The sequence below is a fragment of the Gorilla gorilla genome, chromosome 11 (genome assembly GCF_029281585.2).
Source record: "Gorilla gorilla gorilla isolate KB3781 chromosome 11, NHGRI_mGorGor1-v2.1_pri, whole genome shotgun sequence".
NCBI lineage: Eukaryota > Metazoa > Chordata > Mammalia > Primates > Hominidae > Gorilla > Gorilla gorilla.
The window spans coordinates 72059173-72086355 of NC_073235.2; the positions used below are offsets into that span (position 1 = coordinate 72059173).

General features: G+C 40.8%; 2 protein-coding genes across 16 annotated transcripts in view; one reads left to right on the top strand and one right to left on the bottom strand.

Moving 5' to 3' along the window:
- The window catches only part of FASTKD1 (FAST kinase domains 1), a 44152-nt gene extending 36435 nt beyond the window's left edge, over positions 1–7717 (bottom strand). For 2 of the 10 annotated variants that reach the window (XM_055379134.2, XM_055379129.2), the window contains exons 1-3: positions 6798–7702; positions 5459–5977; positions 2989–3057 (exon numbers count right to left, since the gene is read on the bottom strand). In XM_055379134.2, coding sequence (XP_055235109.1) covers positions 2989–3057; positions 5459–5835 — 446 coding nt within the window. In that variant the 5' untranslated portion in view covers positions 5836–5977; positions 6798–7702. Of the gene's footprint in view, positions 1–2988; positions 3058–5458 lie in introns of all 10 variants that reach the window. The other 8 variants (XM_031008452.3, XM_031008450.3, XM_031008449.3 and 5 more) reach the window with 7 other exon arrangements.
- Positions 7718–14444: 6727 nt separating this feature from the next.
- Positions 14445–27183, top strand: part of PPIG (peptidylprolyl isomerase G) — a 55343-nt gene continuing 42604 nt past the window's right edge. The window contains exons 1-2 of one of the 6 annotated variants that reach the window (XM_063694970.1): positions 16438–16579; positions 24746–24834. The gene's annotated coding sequence lies outside the window, so the exon portion shown is untranslated. Of the gene's footprint in view, positions 16580–16640; positions 16989–24745; positions 24835–27183 lie in introns of those variants that run through there. The other 5 variants (XM_063694971.1, XM_019022223.4, XM_063694972.1 and 2 more) reach the window with 5 other exon arrangements.

The window sequence follows — 27183 nt, forward strand, 5'->3', positions numbered from 1 at the left end:
ACTACAAGCGTGTGCCACCATGCCCAGCTGGTTCTATATTTTTAAAAAGTCCTTAGAGAAACACACTGATGTATTTAAAGATGAAATGATATTATTTAAAATATACTGAAGTGTACTGAGAGTGGGAGGGGATATAGATAAAACAAGACTGGCTATGTGTTGACAATTGTTGAAGCTGGAGGATGGGTACATGGGAATTCGTTGTACTACTCTTTCTCCTTTTGTAAATGTTAAAAATCTTCTATAATAAAAAGTTTTTTTAAAAAAATTTGGATTTCTTGGGAGGCCAAGGTAGGAGGATTCCTTGAGCCCAGGAGTTCAAGACCAACCTGGCAACATGGCGAAATCCCATCTCTACTAAAAATATAAAAATTAGCTGGGCGTGGTGGCATCCACCTGTGGTCCCAGAAACTTGGGAGGCTGAGATAGGATGATGGCTTGAGCCTGGAAGTCTGAGGCTGCAGTGAGCCCTGGTTGTACCACTGTACTCCACCCTGGGTAACAGAGCCAGACCCTATCCCAAAAGAAAAAAATAAATATGGATTTCAAATACATGTTAGTTATCCTTGCCATGATTCACTATATAGTACTAATCCAGAATAATCTACCCCATTTAAATCATTACAAATTATATTTATAAAACAGGCTGGGCACGGTGGCTCACACCTGTAATCCCAGCACTTTGGGAGGCCAAGGTGGGCAGATCACAAGGTCAGGAGTTTGAGACCAGCCTGGCCAATATGGTGAAACCCTGTCTCTACTAAAAATACAAAAATTAGCTAGGTGTGGTGGCAGGTGCCTGTAGTCCCATCTACTTGGGAGGTTGAGGCAAGAGAATCGCTTGAACCCAGGAGGCGGAGCTTGCAGTGAGCTGAGATCACACCACTACGCTCGCGCCTGGGCAACAGAGCAAGACTCTGTCTCAAAAAAAAAAAAAAAAACATAAGTTTATAGATATTTTAGCAAGATCATTGTACTTCTGAGTTATTCTGAAATAAAGAAAAATTTAAAAGAAATGCTTGATTCACTATAAAATACAATCATACATGTAATTTAATTAATACAGTAATTGTAAAACACAAAAGACCACCTATTTTACAAGTGATTTGTTCAAGATGCATAATACACATAACGTATCGTTGCTTTGAAGAGAAATAAAATGTTGTGACCTATTATCAACAAATCTAACCCCAAAGATCCAGTAAATAGATAATTTGTACTGTTAGCAAAAGGAATAAGATTACTCTGCTTACCCTCAATATAGTTATAGGTAGAGAGTATAAAAGAAGACAAATGGGTTTAGCTAATAAGATTAACTTAAAATCACAACTTAGTAGATTAATACAGAATTTCTAAATCTGGAGAACTGTTCTGTCCCTTAATTTAATCCAGCCCATGTAATAAAGGCCTACAGAGTTTACCAATATATAAGTATTTATTATAGTTTAAGCTTTAAGAGGCAATATGTTAAAAATATTTTAAAAATCAGAATGGTCGCTCCTCTCTGTCTACAAATAAATAGCCTGTTGTTTCTCCTTCATCTTAGTCAAGACGTTCCTGTCTGGTTTCTATTTGATTTAGAGGGAGAGTTGCTCTGTAGTTTTTAATATCCGCCTATCTCCTCCTCACCCTGATTTTTTTCTTTCCTCCCTAACATTTGCCTTATTCCCTAACAATAGACTACAATCATCCAGAATTCCTAGATTAAAAAATTCAGTTTTCAGAAATAGATGAAGATTTCCCAAAATGAGTCTGCTATTATCTCAGCCCTTTTATAAATAAAGAGCTTCTGATATATAATTAGAGAATAAATTTCTCTCTACTCACAAGATTTCCCATTTTTCTGAATGATTATCAAGTAAGGCAACATGCTGAAAATAGAGCTGTGTACAATATAGGAAATATATCTGAATTAATACTGTCCACAGCAGTGGACCTGAAACTCACTTTCTTTAAAAAGCTTCTAAGTCACCTATAAGCTCTGGTCATTGCCACTCCATAAAAATGGAGTAACAGACAAGTAGCTACAGATGCTTCTAAACAGTGTTAAATGGCCTTCCTCTCTACTAAACTAGGGTCTCTTTTTTTCTCCTTTCCTGGCTCCTGCACTTCTAGGTTTTTATTGATAGCCAATTAATCAAGAATCTTTCCTTTCTGAAGTATTCTTCTAGAAAAGAAGATTCAAAAAGGCTAGTTCATGAATAGCTGTGACTCTATCTTATTTATATTTCAACTAATTACATGTGTGGAAAAGTATACTATTCCCCACTCTTAAAGAGGAAAAATATGAAATACTTTCTTTTCTCTCTTAAAGAATACACAGCCAGGCATGGTGGCTCATGCATATAACCCCAGCACTTTGTGAGGCCAAGGAGGAAGTATTGCTTGAGCCCAAGAGTTCAAAACCAGCCTGGGCAACATGTCAAGACCCTGTCCATTAAAAAAAAAAAAAAAAAAAAAGGAGACAGAGAGAAAAAGAGAGAAAAAGAAAGAAAGAAAAGAAAAGAAAAAAGAAAAGACATGGCTGGGAGCGGTGGCTCACGCCTATAATCCCAGTACTCTGGGAGGCTGAGGCAGGTGGATCACGAGGTCAGGAGCTCAAGACCAGCTTGGCCAAGATGGTGAAACCCAATCTCTACTAAAAACACAAACAATTAGCCCTGCGTCATGGTGGGTGCCTATAATCCCAGCTACTTAGGAGGCTGAGGCAGAGAATTGCTTGAACCCAGGAGGCAGAGGTTGCAGTGAGCTGAGACCACGCCACTGCACTCCAGCCTGGGCGACAGAGTGAGAATCCATCTCAAAAAAAAAAAAAAACAACAACAACATATTACACAATCAAAAACTTTAAAACTAAACTGAATTTAAATACATTTTTTTCAGTGAAGCTTGACAGGCATCAGTTCCCTGTTCTTTTCCTTCAAGATTTCACTCCGTTAACCCTGAAAAGAATAACCCTGACCTTCAAGGTGAACCCAGGGTACTTGCCTTTCTAGCCTTCTCCATGCTTCTGTAACTAGTGCTTCAACTAGCGGGTCATGGGCCTCACCAGCAAACCTTAATAAAAAAGAAAGAATCCTCCATACATAATCATTTTAAAATCATTAAAAACATATGCAATACAAATTATAATGCAAAAGTGAAACTCAAGTTATTTCCTCTTATATAGGCAGTCCTTATTTCTGGTCCACTCTTATTTCAATATTCTGATTTTTTGGTACAGCCTAATAAACATCTATACTTTATCCCATGCCCTCTCACCCTTTTATCTGCTTATTTCAATATCCATGCTACTGACCAATGATAATGTTCAACAATATATTTATGTTAAAAGTACATATAATATGTCTTTGTTCTGATTTAAATACTTTTGATCAGGCATGCTAGCTCACACCTGTAATCCCAGCACTTTAGGAGGCTGAGGCGGGTGGATCACTTAAGGTCAGGAGTTCGAGACCAGCCTGGGCAACATGGTGAAACCCCGTCTCTACTAAAAATACAAAAATTAGCTGGGCATGGCGGCATGTGCCTTTAATCCCAGCTACTCAGGAGGCTACGGCAGGAGAATTGCTTGAACCCTGGAGGTTGAGGTTGCAGAGAGCCGAGACTGCACCACTGCACTCCAGCCTCGGTGACAGAGTGAGACTCCACCTCATAAATAAATAAATAAAATATTTTTATAAGAAAATGTTTGTAAAAAAATTAAAAAGCTAATAGTCACCAATCACCTTATTCACAAAACTTTAAGCATCCCCTTCAAGTACCTCAGAGAAAACAACTTTGTAACCTGAGAAAGACCACCAAAAAACATGGAATCATCCTTTTTCAGTTTAACATCAATCCCCAATATAAGCCCTAAGCCCCTTTCCTATAAATGCTAATTCTCTTACAAAAACAACTCACACATCTCTAACTTACGTAATGCTGATATTTACAGCCATTTAAATAACCCTTGAAGGTTGGGTCATCATGTGAGAAAACTGCTCTTTTTCATCAATGAGACTAATAAACAGATTAGGTGTAACTTTTTTGTGTTTTTCCCCCTTGTACAACTGCTGAAGCCTTCATTCAGGGAACCCAGTTCTTTTGAAGGCTGGATTTCCTTGCAAACAACACATTTCTTTTTATTTTTTTTCCTTTTTTCTTTGCTCTCTTCATTTTTTCTTCACAAATCCCAAAACTGGAATGTAATATTTCTTAACATTTATCTCTGAGTTTTTCCATTGACACCAAGGAAGCCCTTTTTTACATAACACCTATCAACCATCCACATAATTTGTATAACATTGTTATCAAATACAAATGAATCTACAAAATCATTTTATTTCTTTTTCCTTTTAAGGGCTATTATTGAGAAACAACCTATTGTACCAATACCCCCTAGAAAACATATCTGCCATCCATTTAATTACAATAATGAGATTGCAAACAAGTTATCACAGACAAAATTTACTAATTGCTGATTGTTATTAGGCATTACTTTTTTTTTTTTTTTTTTTTGGAGACAGCGTCTCGCTCTGTCGCCCAGAATGGAGTAGAGTAGCATGATCTGTGCTCACTGCAACCTCTACCACGTGCATTCAAGAGATTCTCCTGACTCAGCCTCCGGAGTAGCTGGGATTACAGGTGCCTGCCATCACGCCCAGCTAATTTTTGTATTTTTAGTAGAGGCAGGGTTTCACCATGTTGGCCAGGCTGGTCTTGAACTCCTGACCTCAGGTGATCCACCCACATCAGTCTCCCAAAGTGCTGGGATTACAAGTGTGAGTCACCACACCCGACTGGCATTAATCTTAAATCTAACTGCTTACCTACTATATCCTCATCTGCAGCCAACCACATTTTCACAAAATTCCACAATAATCCAATTTCAAATGCCCACAGTTAACAATAGTATTACAGTTGTTAAAGGAGAATTGCTTGAACCTGGGAGGCGGAGGTTGCAGTGAGCCAAGATTGTGCCACTGTACTCCAGCCTGGTGACAGAGCAAGACTCCGTCTCAAAACAAAACAAAACAAAACAAAAAAATTAGATTATCAGGAAAACTACTGGTGAAAAAAATTATTTTTCATTTTGAAGAGATTTTTAGACCTGGCATGGTGGCTCACGCCTGTAATCCCAGCATTTTGGGAGGCCGAGGCGTGCGGATCACAAGGTCAGGAGATCGAGACCATCCTGGCTAACATGGTGAAACCCCGTCTCTACTAAAAATACAAAAAAATTAGCCGGGCGTGGTGGCAGGCGCCTGTAGTCCCATTGACTCGGAAGGCTGAGGCAGGAGAATGGCGTGAACCTGGGAGGCAGAGCTTGCAGTGAGCCAGATCATGCCACTGCACTCCAGCCTAGGCGACAGAGACTCCTCAAAAAAAATAAATAAAATGAAAATAAAGAGATTTTTAGAAAATTAAAATGTAAACTATATAATCATTCCATAAAGTATAAAAGTAAATTACTTACTGTTGTGTGACGTATAACACATTCACCAGGGTATTGTCATTCATTAATTTGAATTTATTTGTAGCTAAATTATGAAGAGTAAGAAATTGAGGATGGTCTCTGACATACTCAGCATTTTTTAACAGGCTGGTCTTCTGCTTTTGAAGCTTCCAAAGCATATCAAATGCACATCCCACTTGCTTTTCTGAAAGTATGGCTTTGTTTCTTTCAATAAAATCAAATATTTGCTCCTCATCTGTACACTTATTCATCTGAATAATTAGTGGTTCACAACTGATGGGTCGAAATTGAAACACTCTCCAGGAGAATGGACAAATAGCTCTTAGACGAAGCATATTTGTAACCAATGAGTCTAGGAAAACAGGTGTTTTTTTCATTTATATCACAAGTTTTCTTAGGTAAACAAAACCATCTGCAACTAGTCGTCAGGTGCAATAAGCAGAGATACAAATAACAGTTTTTCCTTCATGTATTTTGTTTCCATTACAATGACTGTAAACCCATTCCAACGTACAGCTTCTATAAAAGAATTGGTTTAACATGGTTATGCTTACATCATTAATATCAAAATGATTCCAAAATTCAAATTAAAGTAATACATTTTTTCTGCATTAACTAAAGATTTTTTCTTAGTCTAAACCAGATAGCAGAATTTGATCCAAAAATAAATGTCCAGAAAAAGGGGCTTCTTTCTGCACCCCATTTTAAAAGTGTTTTAAATCTGACATTTACATAAAGTTTTCAAATTTACCATAAAAGGAAAAAAAAGCCCACAAACTCAGAGCTGTCTTTTCGAAAAAGAGGAAAATTGTTTAAAATAAATAATCACCTTCGAAGTTTCTAAAAAGTGTAGGCATTAATTCAGAGCCATATATATTTATACATACATATATATATATACTTTTTTTTTAATTTTTCAGAAGTATGGTCTCTGGTTTATTTGCTTTCAGGATAATTTCTTGCCCCTTTTTCTTGTGCCCTTAAAGAGCTCAACTAATTCCTTTCTTTAGAAAATAAATAAATAAAAGTCATATAATTTAATCATTACCGGCCTTGGATAGGTTTTAACCAATGAACGACACAATTAAAGCACCAATCAAGAAATACTAAGAAATTAAGTAATGTTTCAAGTCATGCTGAAACAATAAAAGAACTAAAGATAATTATGAAAAAAAAATAATTTGTTTTAAAAATATGCTATAAATGTTTACATTTATACTTGAGAAGTAATGGTTAGAAAAGCGGGGACTAAAGTCATATAATCTAATATTTCTGCAACATGTTACCATTTACAAAGAACGTTTGAAACACATTATCTCATTAAATTCTCTCAGCTAACCTTCCAGGTCGATATTATTTCCATTTTACAGATAAGGAAAAATAGGTTCAAAAAGGTTTAAAAAATTCTTCTAGTACTAGTGAAGCAGGGACTACAACTCAGTTCTTTCCACTTGAACAACCTCATTACACAAACCAATCAACGCGTATCACTAAATGCATGTCTCAGACCCCTCTCTACGGCTGTGCCAAACAGTCTGTTCACAAGAAAAAACGACGCGACAGTACAGGCTATTTTGTGGCAAGCAGTACAGCATCCTGACCTAAGCTGACCTGGGTCACACACCTGCACAAGAAAACCCTGCACAAATCAAAGGTATCCTCAAGATACTATATTCATCCACTGAGCTGCTCAAAGTAGAGGCAGCTCAATGGTTAGCATAGAAAGGTGTCGAGTCCCCAGCTTTGCCCCAGCTGAATGACCTTAAGGAAGGAACTTAACGCAGGAGGGGGCCTTGGGACCCTAAGGGGTATCTTCTGCGCCGGGCATAAAGGAGAGCTGAACAAATGAGTGAATGAATGGGGTCTCAGCCCTGCCCTAGTCCATCCGTACTTCAGAGAACCCAATATCCCGAAGGGAGCCTCTGTATCTCAACTGAACCCTATGTCCCCATCCCGAAAACGTGCTGGGTGGGAAAAGAAAAACAGCCGCTGCCACATGGTCCCGACTTGCCAGCAAGGTTTTCCCTCAGCGCGCCGCAAATTTTCTGGAGGATCCTGGGGTTATGAAAGCTCAGAAGTCAGGGTTATTCCTGGTCCCAACACGGAACGCAACAGGCTCGGATGTCTCGCCCAACCCTCATATCCCAAGGTTTATAACCTTTCTTCGAGAGACATGACCTTTCCCATGAGACCTTGCCCCCAAACCAGGAAAAAATGCCCGGCAGGCGCAGCGTGCACTGCGGAAGTCACGCACTACATATCCCAGGGTGGGTCGCGGCGAGGTGGGTGAAATGGACGTCGCTCACGCATTTTGGGGGAATTCTGGGCATTGTAGTTCCTCATTGAGGGAGGCTCTAGCGCAGTACATAGCTTAAGCTGTTGAAGAAGATAGATATAGGTCGTTTAGGTGATTCTCTACTATCTAAGGTTGTTCTCCTAGTCCTTGGAAGTCTACTACTTTTATAATATACACAAAAATATACTTAGGAAAATGAAATTTAAAAATGTAAACATGGAAAAGACACGTACAGATTTTTCTTATTTTTTAGTGTATACGAAATAACTCTGTCGAGTAGCTTTGAAAGTATGCAAACTCTTACTCTCAGTTTATACACTTATGTCGTGGATAGGTACCAGTTCTCAGACCATATTTTTTTTTTACTTACCATGGTATTTTAATAGTCCCAAGATTTGACACTTGACACTTAAAAAAAAAACCACTAATAAATAACCAAAGTGGAATGCTTACCAAAGTTACAACAGACATAATTTTCAGCTGATAATCACTACAACAAAGTAAGGCTCTAAAGGTATCAAACTGATATTTGTTGGAATATGCTGTGCAACTTTCTTATTGTGTGGGTTACAGAGGAGACTCTTGGTTTATGTGGTCATGGTTATTGTCGTAAAACCAGTTTTAGCACAATTTTCTTTTCTTTTCTTTTTTGAGACAGGGTCTCACTCTGTCTCCCAGGTTGGAGTGCAGTAGTGCAGTCTCCGCTCACTACAACCTCCGCCTCTTGGGTATAAGCAATTCTCCTGCCTCAACCTCCCAAGTAGCTGGGACTACAGGTGCACACCACCATGGTTGGCTAACTTTTTGTAGTTTTGGTAGCGACAGGGTTTCCCCACGTTGCCCAGGGTGGTCTCGAACTCCTGGGCCCAAGCAATCCACCCACCTCAGCCTCCCAAAGTGCTTGGGATTAGAGGCATGAACCATCTTGCCCAGCCTAAATTTTCAATAGTTCTCACAGTCTATGCAAAATGTTGAGGCATGCTCACACTGGAAAAAAATTAAAACTTGAAGACTTCCTTCTAGAATGTCCAGTAACCAATATATATTTATTCTGACATTTCTGAAAACAGAGCAAAATGAAATTGAATAGGTGCTGGCATTCATCTGATGTATCAGGTTTACTTTATGACTGACTAGTCTTAATACTCCTAGATTTCGGGGTGTATAGGCAGCAGAACATTTTAAATTTGTTCAAGTAGAATATGGGAAAAATTAGAGTCAAATGAGAATACATTTTTTGTCTACTGTCAGTAACCTTCAATTAACCATGAAGACATAGGGGATGAATGGTTAAGCCATCGAAACTAAAATAGTTGTTTGTTTGTTTTTTCGAGACGGAGTCTCAGTCTGTCACCCAGCCTGGAGGGCAGTGGCCCAATCTCAACACACTGCAATCTCCACCTCCTGGGTTCAAGCAATTCTTCTGCCTCAGCCTCCCAAGTAGCTGGGACTACAGGCATGCACCACCATGCCCAGCTAATTTTTGTATTTTTAGTAGAGAAGGTGTTTCACCGTGTTGGTCAAGCTGGTCTCAAACTCCTGACCTCAAGTGATCCCCCAGCCTTGGCCTCTCAAAGTGCTGGGATGACAGGCATGAGCCACTGCACCTGGCCTGGTTGGATTTCTTCACTAAAAACTTGATTGGTCATTTGACTTCCTTTATCACGAGCCTGCTAAGGCATAGAGAGTCTCTGATAGCTGGGTCTTAAAATGAAAAAAGAAAAGTTAACTTTCGTTTCAAGTCTTGTAAAATTTCCTACCTTTCTTAGGTTGCCAATATTTACATTGGGGAATACGGTCTACTTCACTTTTTGGTTTGGAGATGAACATTTACTCATTAAAAAATTGTTTCCCTCAACCAAAGAGCCGTGGTTTTGAGATCTGATACCAATGATGTCCTCGTGAGTTTTATTGCTCTTCTTCTCAAGTTTTTTTTCTCAATTAAAGGTACAACCAATCCCACGGCTTGCTTGGTGATTTGTAGCATCTCTGCAATGCACCAAGGGGTATTTTTTCCATCATCTTCGGGATTGCGAATTATAGATCTCAATGTGTGGAAATAGCCACCTGCTTCTTGATGTCTGCAGTGCAATCGCAAGAGCAATAGGTTCAGGACCTATTCCTATGTTTTCTAGGTCTTCTAGACTTAGCCACTGATACTGGTTTACTTTATCAACTTCATCGTCTTAAGAGGTCACAAAGTAGCAGAGTTAGAAAGCAGCAACAGCACATCACATCTCTGTGAGTAGCACCAAGGAGGGTGCACTCTGAAAACTGTTGCTTTAGCCAAGCCATAAAAATTACAACACAGGCTGGGTGTGGTGGCTCACGCCTGTAATCCCAGCACTTTGGGAGGCTGAGGTGGATGGATCACGAGGCCAGCAGTTTGAGACCAGCCTGGTCAATATGGTGAAACCCCATCTCTACTAAAAAAAATACAAAAATTAGCCGGGCATGGTAGTGCATGCCTGAAGTCCCAGCTACTCGGGAGGCTGAAGCAGAAGAATCACTTGAACCCGGGAGGCAGAGGTTGCAGTGAGCCGAGATGGCGCCATTGCACTCCAGCCTGGGCGACAGAGCAAGACTCTGTCTCAACAACGACAACAAAAAAATTACACCACAATACATTTTAATATTAAATAAATTCTACTCCTACTAATTAGTGTTACTTTCATCTCAGCTTCCAATTTTGGCATTAATATTTACATCAGCCAGGCCAGGAACCGTGACTCACACCTGTAATCCCAGCAGTTTGGGAGGCTGAAGCAGGCAGATCAACTGAGGTTGGGAGTTCTAGACCAGCCTGGCCAACACGGCAAAACCCTGTCTCTACTGAAAAATACAAAAAAAAAAAAAAAAAAATTAGCCGGGAGTGGTGACACGCACCTGTAGTCCCAGCTACTCAGGAGGCTAAGGCAGAAGAATCGCTTGAACCTGGGAGGCGAAGGTTGCAGTGAGCTGAGATTGCACCACTGCACTTCAGCCTGGGCAACAGAGTGAGACTCTGTCTCAAAAAAAAAAAAAAATTACATCAGTCAAACATGATCCTTAGTCAAAAATATGTCATTAACAAAAAGCACTTGGCACTTAACAGATGGTTGAAAAATGTCACCCTCCCCACCCTCATTTTTTCTAAAATCTTAGCTGCAGTAAATACTTAATTGTCCTCCCCATCCACCTTTCAGGGGGTGGGAGGTAAATCACATTTAATGTGAACAAGAGACAAAAAGAGAAACCCTTTAGGTACCTGCCTACCCCCCACGTTTGCCACTCCAAAGGAAAAGCTGCTCTATTCAGTTTTGTTTTCCCACCACTGAGGCAAGCCCTCCTTCCACACTATGAAGACGTAAATTACCAACACCAGGTGAAGGCCGACCACTGCAATAATGGCCACTAAAAGGCACTGTCTTCACGGGACATTAACATCAGACTTTGGAGAAGTAATCCACAGGAAAAATGTAACCCCACAGAAATATTAACCATAAACCCCGCAAAAAGGAAAAAAAATCTTGAAAGTCATGGCCAGAACGCCAACAGAGTTGGGCTCCACGGCGGCGACTGCATGATTGGCAGAGCCTGTGGGAGTCCACCATTATCAGTCAGTCTGGCCGGTGGTCCATGCCTCAGAGCTCAGACAACCGCCTGCACCCAACCTCATGCCTATAGCAAATGATGCCAATGCAGCAAATGCAATTGGGCAGCTGGGACACGTCTAGCTTCTGGATGCTCAGTTCCTGACAGTTGGCAGCCCACACTTTTTTTTTTCAAACAGCTTTACTGAGATTTCATTTACATCCATAAAATTCACCCATTTAAAGTGTACAATTCAATGGCTTTTTAGTATATTCACAGAGTTGAGAAGCTATCACTCACATTTAGAACATTTTCATAACTCCAAAAAGAAACCCTGTAACCATTAGCAGTCACTCCCCATGTCTCCCTCACCCCCTCCTGTCCTCCAATACTTTAGACAACCACTAATCCCAGACAATAATTTTGTACAGCACTGATTTGGGTTGCTTGGAACTAGATCAACTGATAATAGATCTGAGATGAAGGTAATCTGAATGCACAGCATAGAAGGGGTTTTCAAACAAATGTAAGAAAAACATAAAGATGAAACAGCATGATCCGAGTCATTGCCTTCCAGTCAAAAAACACCAGGAACACATATAGTTAAACAAAGTTGGGTTTATTGACTGGTTGCAATGAAGTAGGCTGTACCCTAAGAGGTGTCTCCATAAGAAGGTGTTAGAAAGATGTCATTATAGCATACAGTCTTGGCCAGGCACAGTGGCTTACACCCATAATCCCAGCACTTTGGGAGACTGAGACAGGCAGATCACTTGAGGTCAGGAGTTCGAGACCACCTTGGCCAACATGGTGAAACCCCATCTCTACTAAAAATACGAAAATTAGCTGAGCATGGAGGCACATGCTTATAATCCCAGCTACTTGGGAGGCTGAGGTGGGAGGATCACTTGAATCCGGGAGGCAGAGGTTGCAATAAGCCAAGATTGCACCACTGCACTCCAGCCTGGGCAACAGAGCGAGACTCTGTCTCGAAAAAAAAAATTTTTTTTAGCCTTGTGTTAAGTGATTTTGGAGAGTTTTAGAGTGGTTTCTCTAGATTGGATGCTGTGAGTAAGCAAGGGTAATTCTATTCTAATAATCTTGATCTAGAAGGCAGGAAGAATGAACTGAGGTTAAAGCTGTAATTCATAAAGAAACAGCAGCCATTCATATTAGCAAGGATAGATGGATATTTGGTCTTTTTTTTTTTTTTTTTTGAGACAGATTCTCACTCTGTCACCCAGGCTGGAGTGCAATGGCACGATCTCAGCTCAATGCAAGCTCCGCCTCCCAGGTTCACGCCATTCTCCTGCCTCAGCCTCCCAGGTAGCTGGGACTACAGGCACCCGCCACCACACCTGGCTAATTTTTTGTATTTTTAGTAGAGACAGGGTTTCACCGTGTTAGCCAGGATGGTCTTGATCTTGTGACCTTGTGATCCGCCTGACTTGGCCTCCCAAAGTGCTGGGATTACAGGCGTGAGCCACCATGCCCGGCCGATGTTTGGTCATTTTTATAGTTTGTACAATGTTCTTGTTTTTGTCTGAAACAAGATTATGGAAGTGTCTGGTTTTTTCCTTGATCCATCACAATCAGAGAATGGCATGCTTTTAAAAAAAAACTAAACATATTATTGGTGATACAGTAGACAACTATTAATAGAACAAACAACAGTTTGTTGTTGATCTATGGGTAGAAACAAAAAGTTTTATTACTCTAAAGCAAAAGTCACAGTAAAGGTTAATTGCAGTAGCCCAGGCAACCTACCTTCCTTCTTCTGGTATCAAATCCCATTCCTCATACTACAGTGACTGAAGTGATCCAGGCTAGGCCAAATCTAATACTTTAGGCCCACAGCCTATTAGATTGGTAGTGGTATCTGGTGTAACAAATAAAGCCAAACATCAGTGATTTAACCCACATAATTTGATTTATCAGTCACACCACATTCCAATGTGGATATCCCTAGTCAGTGGAAGAGGACTTTTCTCCAAACAGAGATTCAGGGAAGTAGACCTCTTCCATAGGCCCTTCCCCAGGGCCTTAAAACATTCTGGTTCAGCTGACAAAACAGGAAGAGAGGGAATGGAGAAGGCATAGCACTTCACAAACATTTTGGCCTGGATGTCCGCTCACTTTCCACTGACACAAAGTATTTTTTATTTTATTTTATTTTATTTTATTTTATTTTATTTTATTTTATTTTATTTTGAGACGGAGTCTTGCTCTGTCACCCAGGCTAGAGTGCAATCTTGACTCACTGCAACCTCCACCTCCCGGGTTCAAGCGATTCTCCTGCCTCAGCCTCCCAAGTAGCTGGGATTACAGGCGCCCACCACTGTGCCCGGCTAATTTTTGTATTTTTAGTAGAGCTGGAGTTTCGCCATCTTGGCCAGGCTGGTCTCAAACTCCTGACCTCATGATCCACCCATCTCAGCCTCCAAAAGTGCTGGGATTACAGGCATGAGCCACCACGCCCGGCCCCAAAAAACATTTTTAAATCCTTACCTATGGGATAATAAATGTTGTTTCAAGCCACTAAGATACAAGGGGACAGCTAAAAAACGTAGTTCTTAGCAGAACAGACACTTTCCAGTGACACCCCCTACTATGTAAGTGGGAGTACAAATTTTGGAGCTGTTCTGCTATGTTAATAAAATACTTCTCTGGCATTTGATGATTCGGGCTAGCAGAAACTCAGATCCTTATGATGTGAGGTCATCACTGGGTGAGGTGGTACATACTTGTAGTTCCAGCTACTCTGGAGACTAAGGTGGGAGAATCTCTTGACTCCAGGAGTTGAAGTCCATCCTGAGCAACATAATGAGACCCTGTCTCTAGAAAAAAAGAAAAAAAATGAAGCTATGTAGAATTAGACAAGTGAAAAGTTCCGTGATAATCAGTCTATTCTTTCTTCTCTGTGTCAGTTATCCCTTGCTATGTGACAAAATCATCCCAAAACTTAGTGGCTTAAACAACACTTATTTTTATATATATACACATATATACACACACACGTACATATATATGTGTGTGTATATATATGTATATATACACATATATAGTATATGTATACATACACACACTAGGATAATAAATATATAAGGAAACTATAGGATAATAAATGTTGTTTATTATATACACTATACATACAGTATCCTTCCATTTATTTATTTTTATTTAACTTTTAAGTTGTGGGGTACATGTGCAGGTTTGTTACAGAGGTAAACTTGTGTAAATGGGGGTTTGTTGTACAGAATATTTCATCACCTAGGTATTCAGTCTAGGACCCATTAGTTATTTTTCCTGATCCTCTCCCTCCTCCCACTGTCTACACTCTGATAGGCCCCAGTGTGTATCGTGCCCCTCTATGTCTTCATGTGTTCTCATCATTTAGCTCCCACTTATAAGTGAGAACATGTGGTACTTGGTTTTCTGTTTCCGCATTAGTTTGCTAAGGATAATGGTCTCCAGCTCCATCCATGTTCCTGCAAAGGGCATGAGATCATTCTTTTTCATGGCTGCATAGTATTCCATGGAGTATATGTACCACATTTTCTTTATCAAGTCTACCATTGATGGACATTTAGGTTGACTCCATGTCTTCGCTATTGCGAATAGTGTGGCAATGAACATACATATGTGTATGTCTTTATAACAGAACAACTTATATTCCTTTGGGTATATACCCAGTAATGTGATTGCTGGGTCAAATGGTATTTCTGCCTCTAGGTCTTTGAGGAATTGCCACGCTGTCTTCCACAATAGTTGAATTCATTTAAACTCCCACCAGCACTGTAAAATGTTCCTTTTTCTCCACAACCTCACCAGCACCTGTTATTTTTTGACTTTTTAATAATAGCCATTCTGACTGGTATGAGATAGTATCTCATTGTGGTTTTGATTTGCATTTTTCTGATGATTGGTGGTGTTGAGCTTTTTCATTATGATTGTTGGCTGCATGTATGTCTTCTTTTGAAAAGCGTTGTCCGGGCGTGGTGGCTCACACCTGTAATCCCGGCACTTTGGGAGGCCAAGGAGGGCGGATCGCCTGAGGTCGGGAGTTTGAGACCAGCCTGACCTACATGGAGAAACCCTGTCTCTACTAAAAATACAAAAAATTAGTCGGGCCAGTCTGTGGCCCAGGGGTTGGGGACCCCTGTTTTAAGGTATTGCAGAATTGTTCCCTCCACACACAGCGAAGTGTAAATCCGTTTAATCTCTGAACTATCTAAAGATGAATATGCTGCTGCTCTCCTGCAATAAAGGGCAATGACTTAAAAGGGGTGGGGGTGAAGAGGCAGAAATGTCCTCTGTTTTACTGCTATGTAAACTGGTCAAGCCCCTTAGAAGCACCACCACATACCTAACTGTTGTTGATAATTAATTTACCTGATGCAAATGAGTGAAAAATTTAAATGATCATAATTTACGTTGCCTTTAAACGACAGAACAATTTAAGTTCTCTAGTTAGCTAGTTCCTTTAAAACACACCCCACATCACTACCAGAATCACTGCCCATCCCCCCCCACCCCCCGCCCAAACAGCAATGGTTATTTATTTCTAACATAAGCCGGGGACCCTTGCCCCTTAAAATAATTAAATAATATATGCCATATTTTCTCTAGAAGGCACTAGATTTGGCATCAAAAGACTTGCTTTGGCATTCAAGAACAGTGTGTTTGAGGAGGAGGCATTTATCTTCCCTGAGCCTCAATTTCTTTATCTGTAAAACAACAAAGAACATCAAAGGTCTTTGTAATTTCTTCCTCTTTCCTCAAATAACACTTTGCTCATTACTGCGTTTTTAGAACTTATATCCTAGCGTTAAGTGGAAGCTTAACTGGAAGCTCCATGAAGGTAAGCCTTCCTTTCTGATAACCTAGCGTAAGATCAATAAATGTTTATTAAATGAGGCACTTTACTTCACAAAGGATATGGCATTTTAACGGTTACAAGCGTTCCCAGTCAACACATCCACAAAGCATTAGGCCACCTATAAACTAGGAATTTAAAAGGCACCCAAATCCCAGAAGTCCTAGGAGGGCGTGGTGACGCAAGCCGGTGAACGCGGGCCGATGCTGACAACCCACTCCTGACGCGCTTCCGGTGCGACGCTGTCTCTCCATGCCAGGACTGAGTTGTGGGGGAGGGAGGCGGTTAGCGGGCTTTAGCGCCTTTTCTGGCGGCGGTAGATTTGAAGCGCTTCAAAGGACCGGACCCAGAGAAGAGGAAAACTCTACCGGTGCAGGTAAGTGGTATGAGGCTCATGTTGTTCTGGCGGCGTCATTTCAGCTGTCCCTGCGTACGAAAGCGGGAAGGGCCTGGGAAGAGGGGCGGAGCCGGCGCGGCTGACCGGGTTGGGTTTACCGTCTTTCCCTCGAGGTATCGGGGCTGCTTGGGCCCAGAGGAGGTCCCTGAGGACCGCAGCAGTGCCTTTGCCGCTGTTGCAGTAGGAGAAGTCTTGCAGTCGAGCCCCGGGGCCTGGGGACGGTCCTTCCTCTGCCAGCCCCCGCCCTCCCCACTCAGGCGCACACCTCCCTCACTGACGCATTTTGCCGCACAAGCTGTAACATGGCGGCAGCGACTGCGGCCTGAACTCTAGGGAGCCGGGTTGATTTTTAAAGCTTCAAAATCCTAAGACTCAGCACTGTTGCGGGGTAGGTGGCGGGACTGGTGGGGAAGGGGGAGACAGCCTGACGTCCTGTCAGGCTAGGGTTGGAGAGTGACGGGCGAAGAGCCTGAATCACAGGGATTGAAATGGAAGACTAGCTTTCCTCCTCTTTCGACCTTTTCCTCTCATAGCATAGTGGCTGTCGTGCAGTTAAGTGGCAGAGGCCACTTTGTTAAGCATTTTTCTAAAACTCAAGTCCAGGGTCTTGAGCTCTCGCGAAGTTCCCCCGTGTTTCGGAGGAGCTGTGAGCTGCGCAGGCCTTTTAGGAGGAGATAATTACTCTTTAGGAGGAAGATGATGATTTCGGAGCTCAGTATGCCTGAAGGGGAAGTATGCTAATTTGGCTCTTGGTTAGTCTTTTTTTTTTTTTTTTTTTTTTTTTTTTTGAGACGGAGTCTCGCTCTGTCGCCTAGGCTGGAGTGCAGTGTCGCGATCTTGGCTCACTGCAACCTCCGCCTCCCGGGTTCAAGTGATTCTTCTGCCTCAGCCTCCCAAGTAGCTGGGACTACAGGCACGTGCCACCATGCCCGGCTAATTTTTTGTGTTCTTAGTAGAGACGGGTTTTCACCGTGTTAGCCAGGATGGTCGATCGTCCTGACCTCGTGATCCGCCCACCTCGGCCTCCCAAAGTGCTGGGATTACAGGCGAGAGCCACCGCGCCCGGCCAGCTCATGTTTAGTCTTAAGGAGCAAAGTCTAGATGTGCTGGCAAGGAGTATGCACAATCGTTTTGGAAATGCTATAAAAGCACGATTTTGTGCATTGATTTTAATTTCTTTCCACGATAGCCCTTTCTGTGTGTAACCAACATTTTGCAGTAATGAACACAAATACAAAAGTATTTGCTTTTATAGTTTGGTACTAACATAGTTGTCCAAAGAACAATTAGATGTTTTAGAAATTAGGGGGGCCTGATATTAACTTTCAGTAGTTAAAACCAGGAAAAAAGAGAGTGAGTGTGTGTGTGTGTCGGTTACACACAGGTTTTTGTCTTTGTGTATTCCTATTTGGTAACAGGATGGCCGGTAATTGCTACTTTGTAACAGTGACGGGTGGGGGGGGGGGTGAACATTTTATAAATTTTGAAATCGTGCTATAAAATCCAGAAAAGATACATTTAGAATGGCTGCTTCTCTCCTGTTTTTAATATATCCTGAAAATTTATCCGTTTTAGCACTCCCCTTTTTTTTACGTTAACGAATTGGGACAGAATTATTTCTGTAACAAATTACATGGTTCTGTGTCTTAAACAAGAGTTCATTGTACATTGTTTGACTATTTCTTTATGATTCAGAATTATTGATGCTCTGAGATCCTGTAGGGTCTTGTAGTAGGATTCTGCGCATTTGAATTGTTGGTTTCCTTTTTAAGGCTTTTCTCTGCAGTCAGTTGTCAGGGTTGCCTTCCCCTGCTGTCAGGAGTGTATAAGTATGTAAACTTCTTAGGTTAGAAAAATTTGGACTTTCTGGCCCAATCATCTTTCTGAGCTTCAGTTTCTTCACCTACCTGCAAAATGACATTTTGATCTCCACCTTCCATCAACTGTGGGCTTGAAAATTAAATACTCAGCTTTGTTAAAATTGTGTGTGAAATTGGCTTTCATTAACTCAGTGATTCCTTTATGGGTGAAGAGTGTTCATTACATTTATTTTTAACCATATAGTCGATTTACTGTGGTGCTTATTGTTGTGGTCTTGCAGTATTGATGACTTCTACGTATTTTTGATATTTTGCCTTAAATTAGATTTTCTGTGAGGCAGCATCCTCTTCTTTATACAAAGGGAAAGTGGAAGCCATTCATAATAAAGTACTTCTGTTAGGACACTATCTGGGGTTAATTCTTTAAATAGTAGTTGCCCCTTTTAGTTAGGCTTTTTTCCTTCCTATTAGTTTATAAATAGAGTATTTAAACATAATTATAACATGATGTGTATTTTTAGAATCCCAGTGTACTAAGATGTCATGAAGGAATACATAGATAATTAATGCAAGTGACCTGAAGAGTTTGTTGCAAGTCTTTCTGTTGCATTGTGGCATTGCATGCTTTTTGCTTTTATTTATTTATTTTTTTCAGACAGAGTCTTGCTCTGTCGCCCAGGCTGGAGTGCAGTGGCATGATCTCAGCTCACTGCAACCTCCACCTCCTGAGCTCAAGGGATTCTCGCGCCTCAGCCTCCCTAGTAGCTGGGAGTACAGGCGCCCGCCACCACACCGGGTAATTTTTATATTTTTAGTAGAGAAGGGGTTTCACCATGTTGGCTACGCTGGTCTCAAATTCCTGACCTCAAGTAATCCATCCGCCTCCGCCTCCCAAAGTGCTGGGATTACAGGCGTGAGCCACTGTGCACTGTGCCCAGCCTGACTTTTGCTTTTTTTTTTGAGACAGAGTCTCGCCGTCTTGCCCATACTGGAGTGCAGTGGCGTGATCTCGGCTCACTGCAACCTCCGCCTCCCGGGTTCAAGCAATTCTTCTGCCTCAGCCTTCCTGAGTAGCTGGGATTACAGGCATGTGCCACCACACCCAGCTAATTTTTGTATTTTTTATAGAGATGGGGTTTCACCATGTTGGTTAGGCTGGTCCCAAACTCCTGACCTCATGATCTGCCCACCTTGGCCTCCCAAAGTGCTAGTATTACAGGCGTGAGCCACCGTGCCCAGCCCTTTTTGCTTTTAATGTTAGGACTAAACTTCAATTTTCATGTTGCTTAAGTGTCGGTGATTTTCCCTGGTTTAATGCATAAATGGTCACCATAAGAATTCGGTATTTTTATTTCTGTAGGGCAAAACTTGCATCCTGAAATTTACTACAGACAGTATTCAGAGAATACTGCTGTTATTGGGAGTTTGTACTTCTAGCAGCAGATAAGAAAACTTTCGAACTTTGTTTTAGAATAATGGCTTAAAATGATCACACGCTTACTGAAATTTGATTATATAACACTTATAAATATAAACATCAATCTTTTATATTAAAATGATTATTTTAAAAACATGAATGATGGCCGGGGGTGGTGGCTCACGCCTGTAATCCCAGCACTTTGGGAGGCCGAGGCGGGTGGATCACCTGAGGTCGGGAATTCCAGACCAGCCTGACCAACATGGGGAAACCCCGTCTCTCCGTTTCTACTTAGAATACAAAAATTAGCTGGGCATTGGTGGAGCATGCCTGTAATCCCAACTACTCGGGAGGCTGAGGCAGGAGAATAGCTTGAACCCGGGAGGTGGAGGTTGCAGTGATCCGAGATCACGCCATTGCACTCCAGCCTGGGAAACAAGAGCGAAACTCCATCTCAAAAAATTAAAAATAAAAATAAAAACATGAGTTATTCCTTAACTCGTTTTATAAATGAACGAAGCGTATTTGTGTGTGCGTGTGTATATACTAAGCTCTTGTTAATTATTGTGTACATTTTAGCTTATAATTAAACCATTGAATCATGGTTATATGGTGAAAAGTAATATTAAGCCATTATGTGGAATATTTGTGAGTAAACTATTTTACCGTGAAATTGTAGAAAGTACTAAATCAGAACTTTTGCTTTTTTCCATTTGTGAACTTGAGCCACTCATTTCATCTCTTTTGTCCTCTTGTTCTTGATCTATAAAATCAGAAGATTGGATCAGGTTCTCTTAGAGTTCCTTGAAACTCCAAATGTTCTTATTTTTTTACGTAGGAATTACTGGATTGAATAATGGGGTTAGAACTGTGTGTATATATGTATATATCTTTGAAAACAGTGGGGGTAAATTTTTTTTCTTTTTTGTTTTTGGTTTTGGTAAATTTATTATTATAAGAACTTAGATAAGGCGGAGTGCGGTGGCTCACGCCTGTAATCCCAACACTTTGGGAGGCCGAGGTGGGTGGATCACCTGAGGTCGGGAGCTCCAGACCAGCCTGAGGAACATGAAGAAACCCTGTCTCTACTAAAAATACAAATTTAGCCGGGCATGGTGGCGCATGCCTGTGATCCCAGCTACTCGGAGGCTGAGGCAGGAGAATCGCTTGAACCCAGGAGGCGGAGGTTGCGGTGAGCCAAGATCGCACCATTGCACTTCAGCCTGGGCACAAGAACGAAACTCCCTCTCAAAAAAAAAAAAAAAAACCTTAGATAATTGCAAGTACAACATTAAGAGTATTAGCCGTGAGTTCCCAGTTAGTATTTGCTTTTGTAGTTTGGTAGTGACATAGATGTATTATATTTTTATGTCTCTCAGATCGTATATATAGTAAGTGCGTAATATCCTTATTTAACACTGAATTAGGCAACATTATGGGTTATCTCTGTAAGTTTTCTAGAGGATTTAAGAATTTCAGAAGTGTCTATACACTGTTAATCATGTTGCTACCAGTGCAGTGGTTTGCATCAGGATGGTTTGTGTCCATCAGAAACATCAGTGGAAGGGACACTACATGAAATAGCATAATTGTCTGTCTTGACACCTCAGAATGTTAGCTTGTTTCTACTTTATTCATTAGCAACTTGGCATTTGTAAATATACTCAAATGTTTTTGATGCGGTGCATTTTCGTTTCTCATTTGATCTATATGAACTACATTAAGAGTAGGCTAAAGAGGCTGGTAGGAATGTTAAATTACTTTCCTTGAAAGTAATATTAAAGATCTGCTATAGTTTTAATTAATTTAACTTACATGATTTCATGTAAGAGGTGGAAATCTTATATATAAATTGTCTCCTGTTTCATCAAATTTAGCAGATAAGAATAATCCTTTCTTTCTTGGTTGTAAACTGAAGTGGATTCTGGTTTTGGGGTTTTTTTTGGGGGGGTTGTTTTTTTGGGAAACAAAACACTTCCTAGTAGATCTAGGGAATGGGTTCTGTTTCAGTTGTGGAGGAGGCAGAGAGGATGATTACTGGTGGTAGGTTCTGGGAGAATTTACTGACTACAGATATATGTTAGTAATATCCCCATTTAAGAAGCTAGCAGTCCGGGCGCAGTGGCCCATGCCTGTAATCCCAACACTTTGGGAGGCTGAGGCAGGCGGATCACCTGCGATTGGGAGTTTGAGACCAGTCTGACCAACTTGGAGAAACCCCGTCTCTACTAAAAATACAAAATTAGCCGGGTGTGCTGGCGCATTCCAGTAATCCCAGCTACTCGGGAGGCTGAGGCAGGAGAATCTCTTGAACCTGGGAGGCAGAAGTTGTGGTGAGCTGAGATTGCACCATTGCACTCCAGCCTGGGCAACAAGAGCGAAACTCTGTCTCAACAACGACAACAACCAAAAAAAAAAAAAAAGAAAGAAAAGAAAAAAGAAGTAAGCAGTACATGTTTAAGAGGATAGGCACTGGATTATAATAGAGTCTAGTTCTGTTCATGCCTCAATTAACATTCTTTTTATTTGATAACGTCACTGTGTTTGGTGTTGAAGATACAAAGGTTTCGAATTGGTGGAGTTTATGATAAAAGAGTAACATTTAACAAGGGAGGATCATTTAAACCTTAGAAAGTCAGGGCCTGGAGCGGTGGCTCACGCCTGTAACGCCAGCACTTTGGGAGGCCGAGGCAGGCGGATCACCAGGTCAGGAGATCGAGACCATCCTGGCTAACACGGTGAAACCCCATCTCTACTAAAAAAATACAAAAAATTAGCCGGGCGTGGTGGCGGTTGCTTGTAGTCCCAGCTACTCGGGAGGCTGAGGCAGAAGAATGGCGTGAACCCGGGAGGCGGAGCTTGCAGTGAGCCGGAGGTGGCGCCACTGCACTCCAGCCTGGGTGACAGAGGGAGACTCCCTCTCAGAAAAACAAACAAACAAACAGACCTTAGAGAGTCAGCGTGAAGTTCCCAGAGAGTGAACTCTGGCTAACTAATTATCTGGCTAATTAGCATCTTAAAGGACACACGGGAATCAGTGAGGAGAATCCTAAGGGTCAGAGACTTGCTTGGCATCTTAATCGTTAAAAATAATTTACTCAGACTAGGCAATATATCCACAAAAAAAATTTAAAAAATTAGCTGGAGGTGGTGGCTCACGCCTCTAGTCCCAGCTACTCGGGAGGCTGAGGTAGGAGGATTGCTTGAGCCACTGCGTTCCAGGCTGCGGTGAGCTGTGATCTTACCACCGTACTCCAGCCTGAGCGGCATAGCGAGACCCTGTCTCTAAAAATAGAAAGAATTTACTTTGTATTCTTTCTAGATTAGAAACTCGGTGCTATGCTGACTTCCTCATAATGTGTGAAACTTCCAAATAACTTTTAAATATAATAAAGTTACCATATGCCTACTTATAAATGCCATGTCCGCTACTATATATTTTAATAATTAGTTGCCTATATTTTTGTCCTGTTTTTCATTTAGTCATGTTATTTTGGGATTAATATAGAAAATAGTTTATGAAACTACAAGAAAATTTTTTTACATATGAACTGGTTACCTCTTACTGATTTTTTTATGAAATGTGTTTGTTGCAGAAGTTTATAAATGATAGCACTTTGTGATATTTTTAAATTGTATTACTTTATTATTGAAATACAAAAGTGACTATATTGTTGATAAATATTAAAAATAACATTTAATCACCTGCATAGGAAAAACAAGAATATAATAAAAGTATTAAAAGCTATAGCTAAGTTTTAGAATTTTGTGCATTTTGTATGATTAATTTTTTTCAGTGAGCTTATTAGCTTTATTGCTTATCTTATTAAAAATGTGTTTTCATTATGATGAAAAAAGATTCAGTATATTATACTTAAATTTCTGAAGGAGTCAAGCAGGTGAGGTAAGTACATGAGGTCAAGTAGACAATAAATTTTAACAGCTAATAAGCAATAGCTAGAATTAGGTCAAACTAGAACATATATATGTCATCTATTGGGAGCAGACTATGCTCATTGCTGTGTAGAAATGGGGCACAGTGCCAGATATTGTGATTTTTTTTTTTCCAAGAAAAATTTGTCTGGATTTTAGCTGTAGTTCATACTAAACAAATTTGCAGCAAACAAATCACCCACAGATTACTACTACACTGAAAATTTTGATTATATTCTAGTATTTTTAGGCAATTCATGATTTTTTTTTTTTTTTTTTGAACAGAGTCTCACTCTGTTGGCCAGGCTGGAGTGTAGTGGCATGATGACTGCTCACTGCAGCCTCAACTTCCTGGGCTCAAATGATCCTCCCACTGCAGCCTCCCAAGTAGCTGGGACCACAGGCCTGGGTCATCACACCCAGCTAATTGTCATTTTTTAAAATAGAGATGGGGTCTTGCTGTTGCCCAGGCTGGTCATGGATATTTTGTTTAAAATTGTAAGGGCTTAATTTTCCCCTGAATCATGTTTTTGGTATCTCCTAGCATTACTTTTTCTCTTTACTTTTACTTGAAAAAAAATGAAAAATTGACCAGATGCTTGTCTTACTGCATCTGGTTTCAGATGTCTTTTTTTTTTTTTTTTTTTGAGACGGAGTCTCGCTCTGTCACCCAGACTGGAGTGCAGTGGCGCGAACTCTGCTCACTGCAAGCTCCGCCTCCCGGGTTCACGCCATTCTCCTGCCTCAGCCTCCTGAGTAGCTGGGACTACAGGCGCCCACCACCACGCCCAACTAATTTTTTGTATTTTTAGTGGAGACGGGGTTTCACCATGTTAGCCAGGATGGTCTAAATCTCCTGGCCTCGTGATCCGCACGCCTTGGCCTCCCAAAGTGCTGGGATTATAGGCGTGAGCCACAGTGCCTGGCTCAGATTTCTTTTTTCTAATAGAGATGCGTTCTCATTATGTTGACCAGGCTGGTCTTGATCTCCTGGGCTCAAGTGATCCTCCTGCCTTCGCTCCTCAAAGTGCTGGGATTACGGGTGTGAACCACCGTGGTTTCAGGTATTATTTAATAATCCAGGAAATCATAATTATAGAGGAAATAGGATATACTGTTTCTGATTAGTAATTAGTAACTTTTTATAATGATTAGTAATTAGTAGCATTTCAGTAATGTTAGCGACACAGCATGTGAGCCATCTTTTGTTGTCACCATTGTTCTTCATTAGCTGCTAATATTAAAACATTTACATATTCAAGGGATTTGTGTAGTAATTTTAATAATCATTTGCTGCCTTTCATCTTTCTTGCATTTGAGGCATATGTGATTTGTCATTTCAGGAAAACTAATTTTAATCAATTTCTATGAAAAGTGTATCCTTGAGTGATAGACTCTGAATACATCTTATAGCCATTTCCACACATGTACATTATGTTAGAAGAGTGTGTGTGTGTGTATATATATGTATATCTTAGGAATTTTTTCTTTATAATAGCAGTACATTTATTATTTATTTATTTATTTATTTATGTTTTTTGAGACAGAGTCTTGCTCTTGTCGTCCAGGGTGGAGTGCAATGGCACAATCTCAGCTCACTGCAACCTCTGCCTCCCGGGCTCAAGTGATTCTCCTGCCTCAGCCTCCGGAGTAACTGGGATTACAGGCACCCACCACCATGCCCGGCTATTTTTTTGTATTTTTAGTAGAGATGGGGTTTCACCGCATTGGTCAGGCTGGTCATGAACTCCTGACCTCGGGTGATCCACCCGCCTTGGCCTCCCAAAGTAGCAGTACATTTATTAAAGAAAACTAGAAAGAAGTAGGGAGGCAAAAGCCCTCTCCAGTCTTACAAACACACACAATAATGATTTATTTCCTTTCACTCTTTTTTTTTCTTCTTGTAAGTCTTTGCCTGAGCTTGAAGGTCGGGAGTAGTTTACACAATCATAATTATATTGCATATGCTGCTTTATATCTTTTTTTTTTTTTTTTTTGAGACGGAGTCTCATTCTGTCACCCAGGTTGGAGTGCAGTGGCGTGATCTCGGCTCACTGCAAGCTTCACCTCCCAGGTTCACGCCATTCTCCTGCCTCAGCCTCCAGGTGGGACTACAGGCGCCCGCCACCATGCCAGGCTAATTTTTTTTTTTTTTTTTTTGTATTTTTAGTAGAGACGGGGTTTCACCATGTTAGCCAGGATGATCTCGATCTCCTGACCTTGTGATCTGCCTGCTTCGGCCTCCCAAAGTGCTGCGTTTACAGGTGTGAGCCACCACGCCCGGCCCACTGTTTCATATCTTGATTATTTTTCCAAATTATTAATCTTCGTAAGCATTGCTTTAATTATTGTTGAACCAGAGACAATTTCACTTTTTTGTGATATTATGATAGGTTGCTTTTGATTGTATGTTGCTAAAAAAGAGCACCAGGGTAGCCAGCTTTATACCTGACGGCTTTCTGAATTTAGAGTAGTTCCTCATAATAGATTTCCAACAGTTGAATTTTACTGGTTCAAAGTATAAACACTTATGAATTTCTCATATTCTTAAATTTCAAAGGAGTTGTATATGATCACTAGTAGTAGTATAAATTCCTGTTTCTCTCCATTTGTACATGTGTTGAGAGTTATTCTTTTAAAAGATCTTTGCTGTTGATAGGCAAAAAAAAAAAAACGCATTTTATTAGTACTTTTTTAAAAATAATTGTTTCCTGATTACGAAATTGAAGAAAAATTGGAAAACAAATACATTAAAAATTGCCCTGAAACCCATGGCCTACACATGATGATTGTTAACATTATGGTGTAAATCCTGTCTTTTTAATGTGCTTACTGATACGTGTGAAATTGGGATTTTATAGTCTATATTGTTTACTAACTTGCTTTTTTCACCTGGTACGACTATTTTGTCATTCATGAACAATCTGGTAATTTTTCTTCTTCAGTTTTACTCTTTTTTTTCTTTTCTTTTCTTTTTTTTTTTTTTTTGAGACAGAGTCTCTGTCACCCAGGCTGGAGTGCAGTGGCACAGTCTCGGTTCACTGCAATCTCCACCTCCTGGGTTTAAGACATTCTCCTGTCCCAGCCTCCCAGGTAGCTGGGATTACAGGTGCACATCACTACGCCCAGCTAATTTTTTTGTATTTTTAGTGGAGACGGAGTTTCACCATGTTGGGCTGGCTAGTCTTGAACTCCTGACCTCAAGTGATGCCTTGGCCTCTCAAAGTGCTGGGACTACAGGCGTGAGACACCATGCCTGGCAGTTTTATTTTATTTTATTTTGAGATGGAGTCTCACTCTGTTGCCCAAGCTGGAGTGCAGTGGCATGATCTCAGCTCACTACAACCTCCGCCTCCCAGGTTCAAGCGATTCTCCTGCCTCAGCCTCCTGAGTAACTGGGATTACAGGTGCCC